This window comes from Ursus americanus, chromosome 4 (genome assembly GCF_024610735.1).
Source record: "Ursus americanus isolate L20-20 chromosome 4, mUrsAme1.1.p, whole genome shotgun sequence".
Taxonomy (NCBI): domain Eukaryota; kingdom Metazoa; phylum Chordata; class Mammalia; order Carnivora; family Ursidae; genus Ursus; species Ursus americanus.
Window position 1 is genome coordinate 94355080 of NC_142130.1, and position 23151 is coordinate 94378230.

At 42.8% G+C, this 23151-nt stretch overlaps 1 protein-coding gene across 2 annotated transcripts in view; it reads right to left on the minus strand.

Moving 5' to 3' along the window:
- Positions 1 to 23151, minus strand: part of DSCAM (DS cell adhesion molecule) — a 718005-nt gene that overhangs the window by 226231 nt on the left and 468623 nt on the right. For both annotated transcript variants that reach the window (XM_087861321.1, XM_087861322.1), the window contains exon 10: positions 12187 to 12306. In XM_087861321.1, the coding sequence (XP_087717447.1) occupies positions 12187 to 12306 (120 nt within the window). The remainder of the gene's footprint in view (positions 1 to 12186; positions 12307 to 23151) is intronic.

Genomic DNA, 23151 nt, shown 5'->3' on the forward strand with positions numbered 1-23151 from the left:
CTCAGCGTCCTGGGATCGAGTTCCTCATCCAGGCTCCCTGCTCAGTGGGGCGTCTGCTTCTTCCTCTTCCTCTGCCCTTCTCTCCGCTCTCTCTCTCTCTCTAATAAATAAAATCTTTTGCAACACATTGCTTTCCACAGTATCAGCTACTGACTACTTTCTAAAGGGAGACGGAATGAATGAAACCAATCTTATCCCTAATTCTGTTCACTCTTTGGAAATAGAGAAGTTGTTAAAATGTAGAAAACGCAAACTTAGAAACGTGTAATACGGATCCTTTAAAACTTAATTCACATGAAATTCACAGACGATTTTAACAAATGTATGATGAATTATGAACAAGCCAGTAAATGAATGATTGGTTTTGAAAAATAATTAATAAAAGCTATCTGCCAGCTTACTTATTATGGTGCAAAACATGAGAATCCCAGATTAGGGATCTGAAAATTTTTGGTCAAAAATTCAAACAGTAAAAAAGTAAATGTGCTCTTTTTCTCAAGACCCCAATCCCATAATTTTCCCTTCCTAATATTTTATAAGCCCATATAAAAACCTGCTCTGTTTTTACCTAAATGGGATTCATTGTTCAATTGCTGAGCACCCACCGGAGGGGGGGGCAGATACTGCACATAGCTATGGTCACCAAAGACTTGGCCTCTCTTTCAATCCCTCTCTGTCTGAGGCTAGTGGCCTCACGGGGGGGGGGGGGGCGGACATGAGCTACCCTATGGAGAGGCTCCTGTGAGTCTGTCCTCCAACCAGCAGTCTGTGAGGACCTGAATCCTGCCACACAACACAACCACCACACGAGCGGGCTTGGGGGGAGACTCTTCCCAGGTTGAACCTGGACATGACTGCATCCCTGACCAACACCTTAACTGCAGTGCTGGGAGAGACCTTGAACCAGAGGACTCAGCTAAGCCATACCTGGATTCCAGATCCATGGACATAAGGAGAGAATAAGTGTGCATTATGTCAAGCCACTAATTTCGGGGGGTAATTTGTTACAGAGCATCAGATCATCGATACACTGAAAAACTAGGTAATGAGGTAACCTTTTGCTTCCTCATGTTCTCACCTGTAAAAGTGGAAATCGTACAGAATCTTCTCCATAACGTGGTGTAGGCACTGAAGTTCTTAAACTATGGTATAGCATATGGTGAGCACACAATATTGCTTTTTAAAAGATTTCTGCTTATAATTATTTAACATTAGTTGACTTTCTGTCTTTCTTACTCTACAAAAGTAAGGACCATATTGTAAGGAGCCTCTCCATTTATCAATCAACCTACTAACAGAGTGAAAGGTGATCTCTTAGGTTAATGGTTGGAGTGGAAATCTGCATGTTTAGTGTTGAAATACATGGTTAAGGCGCTTACTGAAGGATACATCAATTTCATTTCCACTAGTGCTGGCTGAAGGTTCATTTTTTCCTCACACATGTACATGATTGATCTTTTTTATCTTCATCAATTAAGTACATATCACATTATTTTAATTTGCACATTTTGACTATTTTTTGTACTTTTCTTTGTTTTTGAGCATCTTTTCACAAATGCATTGGCAATTTGTACATTGAAAAAAATTTTTTTTTTTTTTTTGGTGAACAGTCCATCCATAGCTTTGGCCTATATATCTATTGGACTGTCTTTTTCTTTTTCATTTGCCAAAGCACTTTGGGTCTTAAAGAGCATTTCTATATTCCTATTTTACACAAATTTATTTGTGTTCTTTTTTAAAAAAAAGTCAGGATCAGATGTCAAATATGAGCAACAACTTTTCATTATCTATTGAAATAATCATATGCTTTCTCTCCTATAAAAGTCGACTGTGTGTCTTAAAAATTTGGTTTTATAAATTGTAAAATTCCTTTTTATGGATCACATGTTCTTTAGCGTAAGGATAAGGGGATATTATTAGGACTTAAAATCAAAGCAAAAGCCTTTAATTTTTATTTAAGTGCTTAAATTTGGTCCACATTTTGAAAATCTGTAAAGGCTATTGATGCCCTTCTCAAAGTTAACGGCAAGAAGGGAGTCAGATCTAGTTCAAAGCACACAACCTAATAATTCAGCCAAATGTAGGATTTAAAGAATATATCCATAAGGCAGAAAACCAGGAAATCTGAAGATGCGATGGGATTTGTAAATTATGTAAAACCGTGTACAAAACCCTAGAAAAATCTAATGAAATGCTGATGGAGTATGAGCCAGTTATAGGATCCTTCATGTTAAAAACATGTATGTTTTCCTTTCCTTAAAGAATTTTCAACAGAAAAATACTTGTAATATTTGACACATTTATACCAAAGAATTGTAATATAGAATTTAACTATGTTGCTAAGCTGTCTCAATTAAGTAGCGGATTATCTATTAATCCCTATCTAGAGCGAGAGAAGCCTCTTCATTACTAAAAGGTCTTAACCATGACAGAAATGAAACATAAATGCATTTGAAAAAACATTAAATGTTTTTTTTCATGAGGAAATGAACCTAACTTGAAGGGTCACACAATTTATAAAACTGATCATAGTTGCTAAACAGAATAATAGTGAATCAATTCATCTACCATAAGAACAGCAGTCCCAAGGGCTAGTATTTGTTTAATTTGAGGGAAGTAGACTTTGCCACAGTTTGATACAATTATCAGCCATTCACTTTAGGTTCATCATTATTGTAAAGTGCAAAATTTAACATGGTGCCTACAATATTCAAAATTCTGCAATCTTGTTGGCACGAGGTAAGCACTTCGGGTAATTAGCTAGAAGATACACTATAGCAGCCAGAAGTCATTAATTAAAAAGCTGTCGATTTTCTGTGGATAGCTGGGGTCAAGTGGGGACAATTTTAATGCTCTATTACATGAAAAGAAAATGTTAAAGCGTTATGTAAGGCACATACTGAATTACTGGGTGTGTTAATGCCATGTGACCTTTCTTATTTATGGAAAGATATGCTTAGCAGTGTTTCTAAGGACTGAGGGAGTGGGCACAGGCGGAAGAGAACAGCCAAGCGTCACCAAGAGAACTCACTTGAAAGGCAGCAGTGAAGATGGTGATTGATTCATCTTTTCTTCCACTCTTGAGTCGTTACTGGTCTGCAGTGAGAGCACTTGGCTAAGAGTCAGAAGAATTGGAAACTTATGAACTGTGCCCCTGAGCAAATAGCTTATTCTCGCTGCACCCTTAATTTCATCGGATATGAAACAGGGAGAACAATGCATTTCTATGCTTTACAGATTGTTGTTCACCAAAGGCAGCAAAGCTGTGTGGATGTGAGCATAAATGCCCACATAAGAACCGGAGAAGTTGGCCAATGACCACATGCAGAGAGTCTCCCTAGGGTGGAATAACATTGATTTGAAGTCAAAGAGAACAGTGGAAAGGAGATCTCTCTATGCTCCCTGGGCTGCACCCAAATGGTAAGGCTGAGAGCACATCCCTCTCCCCACCAAGGAATTGGAAACACAATCCCTTTTATCCTTATGGAGAGGGTGGTGTTTCCCTGAGGAATGAGTGTGTTTTGCTTGCTCAGGGAGGTGGTTTTCCTTGCCCTGGAAGAGTTGGTGGGTTGCAGGGAGTGAGCAGCTACAAAGGCAGAAGCGGATATGGAAGGGGGAGAGCAAGTAGCAACAGCAGTAGCATCGCACCTGCTCCAGGGTGAGCAGCTGCAAAGGGAACCATTGTTCAGTGACCGAGTGCTGAGTCCTGGTGTCTCGTTCTGGAGAAGTGGCCAGAAGTGGACAGAGGTAGGGTCCGGAGGCACTGGTTCAGGTCCAGGCTGGACAGCTATTTCCAAGCCCAGAAGAAGAAGCTTCCGGGCTGTACAGCACGTGCACGTGACATTTTGTCCCTACGCTTGCATCGGGTATGATGTTTCCATCCTCAGCCTCCTGGTACCCTTCCGATCTCTTCCCTAAGTTACAGGGACCGGAAGCCTGAAAAAACCTATTTCCCGCTGAATTGTCACCAGGCCATGGTTTATATTTCACCAGCGAGAGGCACTTGAAAACAGTTTGGAAGGTGCAGGGAAGGAAAAAGCACCATTCTCTTTCAGAAGCAACAAGCCGGGGCAGAGGCAGTTGCCAAACGTCGCTTCCAGGAGAACGGCGCTTCCGGGAAAATGGCACTTCCGGGAAAACGGCACTTCCGGGAGAACACATCACTGCTCTCGAGCCAGGGGTGGCTGTAGCCACAGACGGGAGTAGTTTATTTCAATTCCCACGTTTCTCAAGTTCCTGAGAGATAGCTGGGTTTCTCCCACCCTTCCAAAATTTTGCATGCCTCTAATTCCAGGTACTAAGTCTTTTCTTGCTAAAACACACACCCTAACTGGGGCGGCATCGAGGTTCCCTGTTTTGTAGATCTGCATATAATTATGCTCACTGTGCAATTCTGTTTCCTTCCCTTCATTCTTTTTTGTCTGTACTGAAGGCCCCTCTCCAGGGAAAACCACCTGACTTAGGTGGACTAGCTTCATGCCTGCCCAGGGCTGGCTACACTTCAGTAGTTCACTAGCTCAGCACGCCAACTGCTCGACTTTAACTCTCTACCTAATTGGCAAGGATTCCTTTTTATCATTAAGGTGGAACACTGGCCCCTCACTCACTTATCAGAAAATAGAACCATGAACTGATACAAGTCAGCACTTGCTGATGGGACCTGTGATCCTGCAGGGAGTTTAAGTAGCCCCATTATGCTGATGCCACTGTGGCTTTGCATTGGGACTGTGGGCTATGAGGAGCCCCTGCAGCTGGATCCACCACACAAGGCCTTCAGCCACCTCTTCCCGGGAGCAAGAGATCCCCAAACATTTGCCCTCTGTGTGCCTGCCTCTGTCTATAAGAACAATGAGGAAGAGGGGAGACAGAGTAGGAGCAGAGGAGCAGAGAAAAAGGGAAGGGCCTGCGGCCTATGGTCCTGGTGACCCTACCAAGGCTCAGGGAAATTGCAGCTTCTCTGGGTCAGGGTGGGGGGTATCTTGGAGCAGTTCCCAGGGCCACTAGACTCCACTTATTTTAGCCCAGAGGAAGGCAGAAGATTTTCATCCACAGTGAGTTTTATACTACCATCAAAGGAAGAAAATTGAAAAATATGTTGAGTATCCAACCCCTCTGTTCTGTTCACAATCCTTTTCCAAGAACTCACAATGCTTAGTGAGACCCATTGTCCCCATGTGGGGACCCTATAAGTGGAGCTGCTTTTGTTGTACACAGAAAGCCACATTCCACCTTGAAGTTGGGTTTATTTTCATCACTATGTCACAGAGAGGCATTGTCTTCTCCTTTTTTAGATTCTTTGAGCCCCTTCCCTGTATTAATTCCAGATTCTTGTGCTAGTGGGGACAGGGACACTGGACAACAAGTGGGCCCAATAGTCTGGATGAGCCTAGTGCATGAGCCTGAAGCAGGTGTTGCTGGAAAGACCTAGGAGGTTCACTGTAGGTCCAGTAAACTAATGGCTCAGAAGAGGCTGAACCATGGGGTTAGAGACTCAGGGCACTCTACCCACACAAAGAACAGGGTAAGTGGTGAGCCCAGGAGCACCTGAGGGCTCGTCCCATGCGGCGTGTTCTTCTTGTCATCCCGACACACAGGTCTTGGGGGCTGTGGACGGCCCTGGGATGTCACCTTGACTTTGGGAGAGAAGGACTGAGCAGGACCAAGGTGAGGCATTCCAGGACAAGCCCCTGAAGTAGGAGGAGGCTCCGGGGGGGTGTGGGGGGTCACCTGAGCAGTCGGACCTGAGCATAGTGTCTGTGTCTCAGTCTGACATCGAGCGTGGTGCCTGGAAACATCCAGGGAACTGCTGCAAGTGTCCACTTTCATGTCTATAGATTTCTAAACAAAAGAGTCAAGTCCCTGTTGGCCCCTGTTAAGAGTCTACGATAAGAGAGGAGGGTTTGGGCAGGGGGGCTGGCGCCAAGCAGCACTGGACACTGCGGGACCTTGATGGTAAGGGATGGCCGGGCCCTCGGACAGACTGCCCTTGCAGATGCAGAAATGACACCATGAACGGCTTTCTGGGGACCGTGGGAGGTGCCTAAACACAAGCCAAAGCACCTCGCACTGAGCAGTGGCGGACAGTCTGACACCCCTGAGGAAAAGTGAAGCAGCGGGAGCTTCACTCCCCTGTGAATGTGCTTCTGCTGAGGGAGGGGGGACACAGGCAGAGGCCAGGAGAAAGGCAATCTGAGAGAAACAGGCAGGACGAGGAGGGCCCCACCCCAACTGCAGGCATCTCTGTGTCCTAGAGAGTGGAAGAATATGGGACTCTCCCAAACAAGGGTAACCTGTCCCTCAATGGGAGGAGAGGCACAGGTGGCCTCAGAGGGCCCACAGAGCCTGGCCATCCATGCGCCAAGTTTCCACCCAGAAAACTGAAGAGGACCAAACACACTGGGAGGCAGAATAGTGCCTCAGACACAGAGAAAGAAAGCACTTAAATTATAATGAACATTAAAACAAGATATAAATAAATAGAGAGAGTGTCCATGATATTGGCTGCGAAGGCTGGATATTTTAATGAGGTCCCTGTTCTCCATGTTAACCTTTAAATTTATTACAATCTCCCAAAGTTTTCGGAAGAAATTTTTCTGAACTTGATAAAATTATCCTGACATTCCTCTAGAAGAAACAAACAAACAAAATTCCATGGGAGAAGGACAGGACAATTTTAGGTGGGTGGGGGGGTGGGGTAATGGGTGATGGGCGTGTAGGTGGGCACGGGATGGGATGAGCAGTGGGTGTTACACGCAACTGATGAATCATTGAACACTACACCAAAAACTAATGATGTACTATAGGTTGGCTAATTTAATTTAAATAAAAAAGGGGAAAAATACAGGATATTATTAGAAAACAAGTAAAGAGAGTATCATTGTTCTAGATACTAAAATATATTTGGAAGAGATAACCCTCTAATACATATGGTCCCAATACCAGAATGGAAAGGCTCCAAAACAGACTTCAGTGGACGCATTTTTCTTTTTTCACAGACTGTAAAGCAGTTCATGTTAGTAGGGGAAAGGTTGGGCTATTCAATACATGGTTTTAAGACCTGGTAGCCATGTATGCTGCGGATGATGACCACTGACGGTAATGACTAATTGCTATGTGCCAGGCATTAGAAAAAATGCATTCTTTGAATCATCTTACTAAATCATCATATTAATCCCCTTATTTTATCTGCCAGATACACGAGGAAGCTGTGGTTCACATAGGTTAAGTAATTTTCCTGCAGTAACACGCCAGACAGTGTTGTGTCTGGGGTCTAAACTCAGCCGATTCTCTTAACGGATGATTTCTTAACCGCTTCTGCTAGATTCCCACTTCACTTATTTTTCTGAAAGAAAGCCCAAATTTAATACAGCTTAGTATATGAACAATAGGGCTTAAGATTTAAGGATGACAGCATAAATCCAGCATTTCTTCTCTTCCCGGAAACCAGCCATACAAGTGCAAATAGGAGAACGAGGCACGGAAGATCTCAACCACAAGTAGGTAAACGGTCAACCAGAAGTGCGCCTTGAGCAGAGGCGCGTGCAGAAAGACAAGGACAGACGACGTGGCCATGAATCTGAGCTAGCATCAGCACAGAATGTGTGGTCAGAGTGGGGACACATCCGAGGGGCACAGCCAGCACCAGGGACCGCAGTGTGCCCAGGCTGGGTGGGGCTGGAGCTTTCGGGGGACCTGCTGGAGCTCGTAGACAGGCAGGATTAAGTGAGGAACCAGATACTTGGACAAAGCAATCTCTTTCTGGGGATATGAATTTTCTTCAAATGGGAGTTCTCAAAAGGAAGCCAGCATCTAGCAAAGATACTATGATAGAAGCAGAAAAAGCAATCAGGTAATGGGATCGCACCAGAAAAACGCTGCCATGAGTTAGACGAAAGCTGTGAACAAAACAGCCGCTTATCTAGGAAGCAAGAGCTCAAGCAAAAGTGAAATAGGAACCAGCAGGAGTGAGAAAGGAGGAGAAAAAATGAAATCACAAACATGAAGGAAAAATTGGAGAGAGTGCAAAGAAGAACAGACTTGGCTGGGGTACAATGCACAGTAAATAAACATTTAAGTATCATATTTGAGGCAACGGCTAAAAACTCAGAGAAAACTACTCCTGCCATGGATAGGTGAAGGGAGCCCTGTGATGCCCAACAGGGAACCCTGCAGGGGAAAATGAAAAGCAGGGAAGGGAACAAATATTTACAGATGTAATTTAAGCATTGTTTTCTCAAATTAAAGATGCTTAGAATCTACATATTAAATAGCACACTGCAGCTGTGGGACAACTGGACCCCAAATGAACGACATCAAGGCACAGACCATACACTTGCCAGACTCCACAATCAGCTCCTTGGTACATGCAGCAAAATGATTCCATCCCTTCTACCGGCAAGTCAGGCAGCCCCCTTTCCCTCCCGAGAAATAATGTGGGCCACTGGTCTCCTACCGGCCAAACTGGCTTTATGTGTGAAAAAGACACAGACACACCATTGCAAATGGAGCAGAGCTTGAAGACCTATGGCCAAGGCCTAGTGGTAGCACAAGGGCAGTGTCACAGAGCAGAGGCAAAACTAAAGTCGGGCATGTGGCAGCAGACTAGAGGTGGAAGGTATGAGCTCTGACGCTGCAGAAAACGTTTATCAAAAAAAAAAAAAAAAAAAGTATACTTGGAAGGTTCCTCATTGCTTATCCTGGGGATTGAGGGCTGTGTCTACAGAGAGAGAGACCTGCACTCCTGTGCTGACCGCAGCCCGATTGGCCCTCTGGGAGTGGGAGCGCTCCGTCTCTTGTCTAAGACGCCTCCCCTTCGCTCACACCCACAGCCAGCCCATCAGCCTAGTGGATTCTGAACGACTTCCCCTCCTGCACTGCTGTCACCCCGATCCAAGCCATGTCACGGCTCACGGCTCCTAATAGGCTCCAGCCGCAAGTCCTGCCTCCACACCCAGGACCGATGCACAGACCCCACCGCCCCTCCTGGATTGTCCAACAGCCTCCTAGTTCTGGGGTCAGCATGGCAGTGGAAGGAAGGGGACAGCTTCACTGTCACTACTGTGACCCCCACCTTGTCATCGCCATATCCTTGTAATGATTGATGGGAGAGCTGACCTCCTGGGACCTCTAACAACTCCTTTCACTCTACCCTGGCTTCAGGGTCTTCCTTGGTATTTCTGGAACATTCTAGGCATAAACACACTTCTGCCCCGGGCTTTGGCACCAGCTGGCCCCCTGACCTTCGGCACTTCCCCTGAAAACGTGCACAAAGCTCGTCTCCCATTTCTTTCAGGCTTCGCTAACATTACCTTTTCCTGGGCCTTCTCTGACAACCTCATCTGAAATGCAAACTACTCCCCACTCCTCTCTGACCCCCACACACCCAGGCATGCTCTGACCCTTGCCCTTGAATGTTTGCATGAGGAAGCTTCCCTGGGGACAGAAGGAGCCCTGTCCCTGGGCAGCCAGAGAGCAAAGGATGCCCCCACAGGCCACGGGCGGCAGCACTAGCTGATTCTTATCATAGCAGCCCCTCCCTGGGCCGAGCGGCTAACAAGGGGATGGTCCCCAGGACAGCAGCTGAAACCCGTTCCCGCCACCATACATTTCTGGGAACACAGATGAGGCCAACTATGATATTCAGCCATGATTAAAAAAAAAATCTCTTTAGACAAGAGGCCTTGTTTGTCCGCGTAAAAGGACAAAAATTCAGGAGACAGAACTGAATGTTTTAGATTTAGCGCATCCAGACCCAAGGTCAAAACTGTAAGAACGTTATCTTCCCACAAAGACTGTCTCCTTCCTGCGCCAGCCCCCCTCAAGCCTTCTGCATTTACTCTGGAATTCTGCAGTCTCAGGATTAAACTGTTGCAGCTCTCAGAGAAACCACTCAAGTCCATTTTCTTTACATCTCTTTTGGTCACACATAAGCAAGGTGCCCTGATGTTCTTAGTGAATATTTGACTACGGGGAACATGTTCCATAAGCAAAGCTAATTTTTTCTTAAGAAACATCTTTATCGCTTGTACAATTAAAATGGTATTCTACAGTCTCCCCCTTTTCTATTGGAAGATATTTAAAAATAAGCATCAGGGTGCCTGGGTGGCTCAGTCAGTTAAGCAGCCAACTCTGGATTTCAGCTCAGGTCTCGATCTCAGGGTCTTGGGATTGAGCCCCACATCAGGCTCCGTGCTCAGTGGGGAGTCGGCTTGAGGATTCTCTCTCTCTCTCTCCCTTTGTCCCTCCCCCAACTCATGTGCTCTCTCTCTCTCTCTCAAATCTTTAAAAGTAAGCAGACCTCCTGTTTAAAAAAGTAATAAAAATAATCATAACAACCAGTATTATTTTCGTTGTAGGAAACAGGCAATGGCGTAAACTGGGGAAGGTTGTGTACAGGAATACAGCTCTGGCCAGCGGCCAAGGCGTACTGAAAGGGATAGAAATTGCTTACTCTGAGCCAGCCATTCTACTGGCAGAAATTAATGCCTGGAAAAAAAGGACACGTACAAAGAATGATGAGATGGAGTCACTGTGACATTTTTATGATAGTGAAAACTCAGAAGAAAGCTGACATGACCTCTGCAGCAAGAGTGTTGGACACGACTAGCTGCCCAGGGTCCATCCTCGCCTCTTACTTCATGAAACAGCCCAAGTTGCAGGCATGGCGGCGGCGTGCGTAGCTACAAAGCATCTTGCAGACCCCTGTGGGGTTTTTGTTTGTTTGTTTGTTTTTTGATGCTTATTACCTGACTTATTAGAGAGATAGCTCTTCAAGGTAAAAAGAAGGAGGGGCAGTGGGGATGGGGAGGGGGCAGGGCCAGCAGCGGCAGCCCAGTTCCAGAGGTGCCCACGGCTCTGGGTTTGACCAAGACAGCATTCAATGCACGCTGTTAGTTTTCATGTAATGTAACATGAGGCTTCAAATATGGCCTAAAATAAAAAAATCACGTGGGCAGATACTCTGAATAACAGGCTTTAGCTTTTTGAATAAAGTGCTTTCACATGGACAATGTATGTGGCAGGCTACAGGGGCGTAGCCTCAGGGAATTCTTAAAAATTTAATTGAGTCCCTCCCACAATGAAGTGGTTTCTAGCACCCTCTCCCCTCCCTCTTCCCCTTCCCCTGGAAGGAGGTGGTAAGGGACCCATTTGTTTTGCTTCTGTTGCACTATTATTTTCATAATAAGAAAATGCAACAGTTTACTTTAAAAAGCAACATCTGGAATACAAACCATAATAAAGCAAACAAATAAATAATACACTCAGAACAATTAAACACACATAGTAGGTCTCAGATGGTTAGGAAGAGACCATGATTGATTTGTTTATCCCACCTGTGTGCATTCGGCCTTTAACCGTTTGATAAATAGATTACTGAGTAAAGATGAGTGACTGAGAAAAGAGTGAGAACTCCCATACGTGGGTGAGCACAGTTAAGAACCCTTCCCTGGAGAGGACTGTAAGATGGACACAAATGATCTCTATGGTGTCTAGAATGTCCCCCCTTAGTCTGCATGTTACATGTTTCTATTCCTGCAACATTTACAGCCTTACAGTAAAACTGGTGAGGCTGCTTTGCCTTTGAGGAGAAAGTGTGATTAGACACACATATTCAGCAAAGAACACTGTATGCTCAACACACGGCATGGATGTGTGTGCTTTTAAAAGAGCATACCAGGCAAATGATATGGAATTTGTATATTCTAAGATAACCAGGTAAATAAATCAATCAACAATTTTATTTTTTACCTTCTAAACCCACTTAATGTCCTATGTATAAGTACCGGGGAAAGGATTTCCAACAATGAGCACTTCTGACAATTGCTTCTTGTGTCTGTACATGGAGGGGTGTGCGGTGCTCCCAAGCGGGTCGTGGTCACACCACAGAAGTAGGCAACTAGAGCTTTCCCGGGGGCTGAAATAACTTCCACGGATTCCATGGATTCCATGGAATCCCCTGCCCCATTCATGATATTTCCCGGGGCAAGCTGTACAAGACCAGACATTCCTGGTCCAAATTAAAAACACTCAGGCGGACCAGTAGGGGTAAACTGAGAAGACAGACTTGGTGGAGGTGGGAACACCTCTAGTTGCCAGAAGCACGTCTGGAAGGACCTTGAAATGCTCCTCTAATTCTTTAGATTCGAACATGTTTGGCAGGCAACAGCAAATCAAGTAATGTCATACCTTTAGAGAATTTCCACACTATGGTGGGTACAGGATAGCCCTCGGCTGAGCAATTGAGGATGACAGCCTTGCCATAAATCCCGTCCTGGTCCCGCGGCTGAACCACAAATTTGGGAGGAACTGAAAAGAGAGAAATGTCACCCTTAATTCAGACAAGAACACAACTTATTTTAATACCTTTAGGTATGTTTGAAGAATTCCAAGAATTTTAATGAACATTAAAATACCAATGACATGTCACATATACAGAAAATTGAAAAAGAGTATTTACTAGCAGGAACAAATTAGGAAAGTGACCTCGGTGTAGGAAATCAATGAGATTCTGCACACTGAAGTTACTTTGCACTGGGAAAAACTGGGCTCATGTGTGAGAACGTGACTAAACCAAGGGAATATGACATTCTCTTTTTTATTTAGGTTATGGAAGATCTTCAGCAATCCACTCCATGGCAAATAGAATCAGGACCACAACTGAAAGAACAAAGAGTAATTATCAAGAGTAAGTATTCCTCTCGGGTGTGCACTGCTCAAAGCATTTGGTATCTGTTCTTCTTCTAACAGGAGATGAAGGGAAAATTAATAGGGATCCCCTAAAGGCAATAAAGAACACAGCATGGTATTGAACTTTTCCCAAAAATCTGACGAAGACACATAGACCATTATTCCTGATGTCAGCACTCTTCTGGGCCAATGGGGGACTTTGGAGGCTAAGTGAAGTGAGGTACCATGATGGCTTTATAGTGTACTTATTAAAAAAGCAGATTATATAACTATTTGGTGAGTTTTGTGAGGTGCTGAAAAAAATGCATCCCTACCTGAAACATACACATGCACTGTGTTTAGAACACACCTGCCAAAAGACAGCAAATGCCTTAAGTTATTGTGATACTAAGAATATTTGAGTCTTCTCTTAAAGAGATGATACAGATACTTCTAGGAAAGGCAGCATTTGAAGGTGTCAGAATCTCAGAAACGTTTCTATCTCCAATGATTAATTATGGGATGAACTTCCAACAAGGCAATCACAGGATTATGTGAGAGGCGATGGGTTGTGTCCACCGTATGTCAGACACTTAGTAAATGTGAGCATTCTTCCTCTCCTTTCCATAATTCCTGGTAAAGCTAATGTTACCTGCCTTGCAATTTCTAGAATTCTTATTTTGAGACAGAAACACGGGCCTTTGTGCTACAGATTACTAAGGATTCCAGCCATCACATGAATAGACTGGGAAAAAGATCAGAGTCTAGGTGAGCTAGAAGCTTAGAAGCATGTTGAAAGGATATGAACCATAGTAAAGATCATTTTGGTCATAAAACAGCCAAGGAGGAGGGAATGATAGACATGAGAAGCAGCTGGAGATGGAACTCACTGCTGTGTTTCTGAAAGAGATGACAATGATGGCTAGGAGTACAGAGCCAAAGACTAAACACCAGGGCTTGAGTTCCAACTCTGTTTCTTCCAGTTGGATGATCTGGTGCAAGTTATCAAATGTCTCTTGGCTTCAATTTCCTTATCTGTAAATTGGGGATAATTACAGCATTCATTTTATCAGATTGGTGTGGGGATCAAGTGAATTACGATGGCAAATGTCCCAAAACAGTGCCTGGAAGATATGAAGTACTTTAGGAGTGCTGGTTAATTTAATAAATGCAGGTATGTCCAGCTTTAACATACCCTTAACACAATTCCCAACTTGCAAATTAAATAATTTATATAGCCAATAGGTCTCTTCAGTATTGCTTAACTAGTAAGCAATTTTACTTCATTTAGACAGCATTCTGAGACACAAATATTCAATAAAATGGAAATATATTTAAATTAAGTAATAAAGGATGACTATCTCATGCTGAAAAAATTATTTCCAGGAAAAATGCTGGAGATTATATAGAGCAAAGTTTTCTAGTAAAAATAATCAACCTCAAGGATAGATTACAAAGTTTAAGGCACCATGCCAAAATCACTCTGGCCAGGTGGAAGGTAAATATGCTGTCATCCATAGTCTATGCTCTATTTGGCTCAAATTCTGCTGAGAGAAGGAAACCCCTTGTCAAATGGGCAGGGTAACTAATCTCTTGGATTTCCTCTGGAAGCATGTCTAATTATGATTGATCCATGACCCCTCCTCTCAATTTGGTTTCAATCCAAAGGGACATTACTTAAAAAATGATCAAAGAGGTTTACATGGGAAATAACCATTGACATATTGCAAGTCTAAGGTAATCACAGATGGAAATGGCCCATAAAACTGCAAATTATCTTTCATATCTTCCTCTTTCATCTCCTTGTATCAGGTACTGATGATTCTTCCTCGAAAATGTATCACATATCCTCATATTCTCTTCCTCTTCACTGCCATGCTCTCATCACGGTGGGTAGGCAAGGTGTGTGGTGAAGTGCCACACACCCTCCATCCATCTGGTTTCAGCACACCAAGGGCTGGACAGTTCCATGCACTTGCCAGGGTACCATCCAAGAGCGCGAGTCTCTCTCTGCTGTCTCAGGGCCTTCTCTGGAGTCACAAATGCTTACTCACTTTCACTGATGCAATCCAGAAATGTGGGAGACAAACACATGACAGTGAGTGAGGGCGTGGGGGGGGGTGCCCCTCCTCTCCATCCTCCAATCCCATGGAAGGATTCTGAGACACGTTCTATGCCTGTGCTTCTGAAACATTAGAGGGCATCACAATCACCTAAGAGGCGACTAAAACACAAGTTGCTGAACGCTATCCTCCAAAGTTTTGACTCAGTAGATCTGAGGAGGGATCCAAGGTACTGTCTTTCTAATATGCTACTAGTGATGCTGAGGCTGCTGGTCCAGAGACGACACTTCGACAATCACTGTTCTGTGTGATTCCTCAGAGGATTCCTCAGGGTACCAATGGGCCCCAACTGCCCACAGCATCAACAAGCTCATTAAAACAACTTTAATTGATATTTTCCCTCTGTTTCTTTATTTTTTTAAATTTTTTTATTATGTTAGTCACCATATAGTACATCCCTGGTTTTGGATGTAAAGTTCGATGATTCATTAGTTGCGTATAACACCCAGTGCACCATGCAATACGTGCCCTCCTTACTACACATCACCAGCCTATCCCATTCCCCCATCCCCCTCCCCTCTGAAGCCCTCAGTTTCTGATCTCATTTCCACCCCCCAACCCTCACTCTGGAATCCAGGAATCACATCTCAAATAAGTGATCAATAGCCAATCGTGGCCCTCGAACTCTGCTTTCAGAGGAACTCCGCTTGAGACAAGACCAATACTGGTTCTTAGCTGGTTTCTGGAGTAGTCTCCTTAATAGTCTACCCTGGCACCTACTGCCCAGCTTGAATTCATTCTCCACAGAGTGGCTTGAAGAATCCAATTGGATGAGGTGAGTCCCTGCTTAAAATCACCAGTGCATTCCCTTTGTCCCTTGATACAATCCAGACTCTTAGAATATTTTGAAGGCTCTTTATGACTTGGGTCCCTGGTCTCCAGCTTCATCTCTTGATATTCCCCTCTTGCTGTTCTAAAACCCCATCTATTCCCCAACCCCCATGCTTGCTCTTGCTGCTGGGTCTGAGTGACCCCAATGTCCAAAGCCTTTGAGTAGGGTAGACCTCCTTTCTTCTGAGGGAAGAGAGCAGAAAGCATTCTAGAAGGATTCTGGGCAAGGAGATGCAGACTGGAGGTGGAACTGTTGCAGTTTGAACTAAAACTTATGATAGGACCCAAAGACTTAATACAGAGTATTGGGGAATTATAATTACCCAAAGTTGCTGGCTCCCTTTCTAAAAATTATATTTTGGGGGTACCTGGGTGGCTCAATCGGTTAAGTGGCCAACTCTTGTTCTCGGCTCAGATCATGATCTTGAGATTAAGCCCCACGTCTGGCTCTGTGCTCAGCGAGAAATCTACTTCAGATTGTCTCTCCCTCTCCTTCTGCCCCTCCCTCCAGCTCATGCTTTCTCTCTCTCTCAAATAAAGAAATAAAATCTTTAAAAAAATTATATTTTGGTTTCCTTTTGTTTGTGTAACCCTTTATTTGGTATGTTGTAGTGAGCACATTTGCCAATATAGTTGGTTTTCCAAAAGAAAGTGGAGGAGGGTGATTAAGGAAATAGAAGAGATAGTTTCAACCAAATAATTATGTCAACCCCCCAAAGGCAACGTAAGCCATTCTTGCCATACACCTTAGTGTCATGGGGCCCATGTAGTCTGACAGTCTCTCAAGACCCCAGGGATTCCTTGGAGGGAGCTGAATATTGAAAATTATCTGGAATCTGTGCTTAAAAATGTGCAGAAACTGAACTTTTTTTGAAAGGTGTGTTTTCAACTTGTATTCTAACTTTTAAAGTATATTCTGCCTTTTTAACAGTTTTACAAAAATGTTCTGAACAGGCTATAAAACTGTTAAATAAATGAAAAAAAAAAAAACCAAGGGCTGTTCAAAATACAGTGATCTTTGGTTTGGTCTGTTTGTTAAATGAGGGATTATTTTTGTAGTTAAGAGAGGAATAGTAGTGTGCTTATAATAGGACAGGTATTTTTCAATGTTAGATGCAGTCCAATTTTTTTTTTCATGTTTGAAATTCATGGCCTCCAAGACATCATATATTTCCAAAGAATGGATGTGAGCTTCCCTAAGCTGTCAACAGGGACAGGGATTCAGTTCTACTGAAGGTAAAACTGGAAGCTATTTGGTGGGGGGTGGGGGGGCACGTACATAAATATTGCCATTCTCTACTGGATGGCATTTAGTCAAGATGGTAATTGGTCAAAGTCTAGGTAAGATTTAATTTATGACACTGGAAACTAAAATCCAATGGCTTCCCGTCACAGCCAGAAAGATGGCCTGGCCTTTGCCCTCAATCCTTTCCCTCCTCCCTTATGGGACACTGAGCACACTGTTCTCTTGCTGCTCTTCGAACACGCAAAGCTCATTCCTGACTTGGGTTCTTCGTGCTTGGTCTCTCTGCCTGGTGCTCCCTGTGCCTTGTTCCTTCACCTTAGTCAAGTCTGCTCAAAACTCTCTTCGGAAAGGCTTTCCCTGTCCACCTGACCTGGCATACTTTTCCTATCTCTATCACTCTCAATCCTCCTGCTGAGTCTTGATTTCATAGGACATGCAGATACCTGACATTGTGTATTTGTTGTCTCTGTCCTCCACTGGAATGTGAGTTTTATGGAGCAGGAAACTGGGATCTCACTTTTGATCACCCTGTACCCCAGCACTCAGAATATCTGGTATAAAATGGATGCTTAATAAATATTTGTTGGAAGAATCAATGGATGAAGTAAAATGACAACACAAATACGGTATCAAAAATTGGATCACTAAACATAGCAATACGATAGTGGCCTCGTATAATTTTTATTTTCCTTGCCAAATAAAGGTTAACTAGAGGCCCTTTGCGTGGCGCTGTTTTCTGTGGCAGCTCATCATTAAAAGCTGGAAACAGCAGATACATCATAGGATATAAAGAAGTGTGAGAACACTGACCTCCTTTGGAATCACAGAAAATCATCGCATCGGTGGCTTTCTTCTCGGTGATGCAGAGCCAATAATAGGAAGCAAAGGGCATGTGTGTTCTGTCATTAAGTCTAGTACTTTCCCCCCAAATGGCTTCATTAATGCCAAGGTCACCCAACTGAGCATGACATTAGGGAGATCCTCGGTCCACAGCCAGTGTAAGCCATGGGGCACACACATAAGAGCGAAGGGTTGTTTGGTTCTTTTTTCTTTTAATTTCCCTTATGATAACAGCTAATGTATTTTAAATTAAGTCTCTATAAATCTTCCCAATGACCCGGGCAATCAAAAACTGTGCTAAGCTTTATAATGACCCTAGGTCATGAGACTATGATAGAAGGAATAACTATGATAGAAGGAATTGGGCTCCAAAACTCCAGTGCTGTCATACGTATTTATTCTACACCTCAGCTGAATTTTTCTCAGTTGTCACCTTTATCTCCTGCATACAATTTACCCCCAACTGCCGTGGTTCCTTCAAAAATATATTGTACTTTCACATTTTAGACTATATTCCCAAGGCCTTTATTCTAATTAATTTCCCAATGCTTGGATTGCTCCATGGCCTCTTCTGTGTGGTGTGTCCTCAATCATGTTCCAAAATCATGTGGATATGAGTGGCCCGAAGGGACAGAGGGACAAGGGTAGAAGGGTGTTATCACCCACTGAGTGCTTATTATATGCCAGGCACTGGGATAAATACGTTATTTAACCCTTAGAAATCCCTATTAGGTATCTTCCCATTTTATGAATAAGAGAATGGAGGTAAAGAGAGGCTGAGGAATTTACTACCCAAGGCCACACAGCTAACAGGTGTCCCTATCATGGTAGTGCTTCCTTTGACAAGGAAGTAAAGAGGAAAGAAGAGAAGCTGGAAAGAGTTCTGCAGAGGCAGACTTGCAGGCCAGCGCACTTTCCCTTGGCCCTCCTGTCCACACAGTACAGCCCGTCAACTGTCTCCAGAATGGTCTTCCTCCCTCAAGGCAATCTGTTCAAAGACACTTGTAGTTCCCCATCACTTCCTCCATCAAACACATACTTGTGGATAACAGCAGGCAGATGGGCAAACTCTGACCATTGCACAGCCTCTATGTCTTGCCTGGTGCTATCCCTCCCTGACCTCAGAACATGTGCCTGGACACCTGTGTCCCCTCTACTCATTCATGGAGAGTCATTTGAGGGCTCTGCGGCCAGCCAGGTGCCAACATCACACCAATTGTTACCTTATGACCTAATTAAATGCTCTCAGCAGCTCCAAGAGATAAATCTTACTGTTCCTATTTCACCGATTAGGAAATTGAGGACCAGAGAGATTCAGTCATGTTCTCAAAGTGAGAAAATGAGCGAGCAGAAATGTGGACCTTGATTTTCTTACTGTGAGACCGAGTGTTGCATTTTTATTCTCTTTCTAAACCCTACTCACATCAAGGCCAATGCAGCTCACTCCTTCCATGGAGCCTTCTCTGAACATATCAAGCGCTGGTCTCTCCCTTATTAGAGTTCATTCTGCTCTTGTAATTAATTGTCTGTCACTTGAAGGCTTCCAAACTACCCTCACGGTGACAAGGCAATTTCAAGGTCTCTAAGATCCTCATTCTACTTCTGTTTTTCCCAAACTACATCTCAGACCAAAAACTTCAAAGCCTCTAAGAGAAAAACATTTCTTAACTCAGGGAAAGATTTAAAGGAAGACCCATATAATTATTCTCTAATGCTGTTTGTGTTTTCATGTGGGTTTTGCTTCCCCAACTATACCTTTGCATTGTTTCATGAACCAAATGACAGCTGTGTTCCAAAGTTAATGGTAAGTCCACAGTTTGCAGTATGAATGCTCTTTCATTCTACATGGCAATAAAATGATAAGATTCTTCATCTTACCTAAAAAGTCTATTTAGCTGATTCAGAATATGATCTAGACGAAGTTGTGACAAAATTCAACTACTTGACCATTCAAATTAAAAGTTGAAATTTGAGCAGCTGCCTGATTTCTAGCAATCAAAGACAAGAGGCTGCCACTCATAGCAGATATTACCCACCCACAGAGAGAGTTCCCTGTCCCATCTATTATGGACTGAGGGCAGATGGAAAATGGAGGAGACAATGAGATGTCCCAGGTCCCATTCCAACACCCAGCATGGCCCTTGGCCAGCTACTTTTGGGGAAAAGGTCTGTCTTCAAGTCTTCTCACACATTTTTCTCAAAGAGTTGGCCACCAATTCCTGTGAAGTATCTTCTGAATTAACCCCACCTTTGCCATCCCTGCTACCCCCTCCTTAGGTCTAACCATCACCACTTCTCGTGTAGACCACAGAGGCCTCCCCTCTGGGCTTCTGGTCTCACTTTATTCTGTATAATTTTTTTCTTTTTTCCTTTTTTTTTTTTTTCCTTTAGATCCCCTCATTCAATTCCTGTGGCCTCCAGACCTCAGGGCATGGAAACTTCAAACTATGAACCAGAGTTAGCTCTGAGTCTCACCCTCCACCATGTTGGTCTCCAGGCACCCCATTCTACCACCCCAGGGAAATAAGTGCATCTGCTGTCTCAAGCCTCCCCACCAGTGCATGTGACAGACCTTCTTCCAGGAACACATTGCCTTCCTTTCTCTCTTTCGTAACTCCCTGCTGTATTTTCTAACGCCTCAGGATCCCTCCCTCCCTCTGGGAGCCTGCCTCACGTGTCTCCTAACCTAAATGTGGTAACTTTCCTCTCTTCTTCCATAGCTGTCCTGCAGCTTGTCACTCCACCCTGTGGGGCTGTCACCTGTCTCTCTCCCACTAGATGGGGGCTCTCACTGGGAAGAAATGAGCATTCATCATCCCAGTGACTATTTCAGGGCCTAGCAATTACAAGTATGTGTTAAATATACTGCTGTTTTATGCTGGAATAAGAGAAGGATGAAGGAAAGGAGGACAGAAAAAAAAATGCAGTCATTCAGGGGTGGGTGTAAAAGAATATATTTGTATCTACCCATTGATGCTTCAAAGAGGTACAGCTCAAAATATTCTTTTTCTTTTTAAGATTTTATTTATTTGACAGAGAGAGACAGACAGAGAGAGAGGGAACACAAGCAGGGGGAGTGGGAGAGGAAGAAGCAGGCTCCCAGCGGAGGAGCCTGACGTGGGGCTCGATCCCATAATGCCGAGATCACGCCCTGAGCCTAAGGCAGACGCCCAACGAGTGAGCCACCCAGATGCCCCAAAATATTCTTTTTCTTTTGCTAGCAAGTAAAACAAGAAAACACTGAACTCATCAAATTGAAAATTTTTAAGAAAAAAAAAACACAATAAAGATGGCTACACATAAGGACTTTAAAATAGAAAATGCTTTATCTAAGATTTCCTATAGTCCTTAATTAATTAATCCATTTAGGGATTACCATGCCAACTGAAATTAAAAGTAGCCTCAAAGCTGATTGATTAGTTTATTTAAGGTGACTGACTTTCTGAAATCAGAATGATGACCTATTATGGTATCTATAACACTTGCTATTAAGGAGGGCACATGTTGCGATGAGCACTGGGCATTATACGGAACTAATGAATCGTTGAACACTAATCAAAGACTAATGATATACTATATGCTGACGAACTGAACATAATATAACAATTTAAAAATTCAAAAAAAACCCCAAAAAACAAAAGACTTGCACTCCAGATCTAACCTAATTCTAAAGTTTAGCTGAATTAATCATAAACCCATCCCCATCATAGCGTAAGTTAAAGGAACTTGTATACCTATGTCCTTCCATATGCTGTTAAATAGAATTAACAAAAAAACAGGGGCACCTGGGTGGCTCAGTAGATTAAGCGTCTGCCTTAGGCTCAGGTCATGATCTCCTGGGATCAAGCTGCCCAGGGTGGGCTCCCTGCTCAGCAGGGAGTCTGCTTCTCTCTCCCCCTTTGCCCCTCCCCCAGTCGTGCTCCCTCTCTCTCTCTCAAATAAATAAATAAAATTGTTAAAATAAAGGAGTTAACAAAAAAAAATAGATTTACTAAAAGTCATGTTGAAGTTAGAATATTTTCCACATGTGGTATAAAAGATGATACAGCCTGTGAGGAAGAAAGTGTTTAAATAATAGCCTTTCATTTTCAATCACTGAGTGTTAGAGCCAGAAGGGAAGCTACTACTTATTGATTTGAGGCCAGCCACTAACCTGTGACATCTATTCCTTTTCTACAGTACCTTCCAAAATACCATTCCATTTTTAACAAACCTCTCTTAGTAGGAAAGTTGTTATTTTGCAAAGTAAGTTACCTAATTTTTTCATTTTTGAAGAATTTTGACCCTTAGGAAGGTTACCTTTTAATATTTTAAAAACTGAAGTACAATTTATATACAGTAATATACACGGCTTTGACGTGTATAGTTTAATAGGTTTCGACAAGTGCATAAATGCACAAAACCCACATCCCATCAAGATTTAGAATATTTCCATTGACCCCAAAAGTTCCTTCCTGTCCATTCCTTGTCAGTTCCCAATCCCCCTTCCCAGTGGCAACCATTCTGATTTTTACCTCTGTTGGTTAGTTTTCTATACTGGAATTTCTTATAAATAGATATAAATAGAAATGTGACAAATATGTTATAAATAGAATATATTACTCTTTTTGTGTGTCTGGCTTCTTTTACTCAACATACTGTTCTTCAGAGCTGTCTGTGTTTTATTGGTATCCATAGTCTGTTCCATTTACATTTAAAGTAATTATTTATAGGGAAGGACTTGTTTAGGACATTAACAAAATGTTTTCTCTGTCTTGCTCTTTTGGTCTTTTATTTCCTCTGTTACAGTTTTCCTTTGTGTTTCACTGTTTTTTAATACTGACATATTTGACTTTGACTCTTTTTTCTTTTTCTTTTGTGTATTGGTGTATTTGTTAACATTTTTCTATGCACACCCATGTCATCAGCACATTTGTGCCTTCTATCATAAATGCCATGCCTCCTATTTTTTTTCTTGTCTAAGCACAAAGGCTGTGACTGCTAAAACAATACTGATAGAAATGTTGAGAGTGGACATGCTTATCTCTTTCCTAATATTAGGATAAAGAGTATAAAACACTATGGATTTTTTATAGGTGTGCTTTATTCTATGAGATGTTACTATTGTTTGTTAACCGAGGGTTTTTTAAAAAATCAGGAATGGATATTGAATTCTAGTAAATTCCTTTTATCTATTTTAATATGTGATTTTTCTACTTTATTTTGTTAATATGGTAAATTATATTGATTAATTTTGAATATTAAACCAAGGTTTTATTCCTGTGATAAAGCCCACTTTGTCATGATATGTTATATTTTCTTTATACTGTTAATTTGGTATAGTAATATTATACCAACTATTCTTGCACCTATATTCATGAGCAATAAGAGTTTGTAAATTGTTTTGTGTGCAATGCCTTTATCAACTTTTTATCTTAAGGTTATGCTGTGTTTAAAAATTTGGAA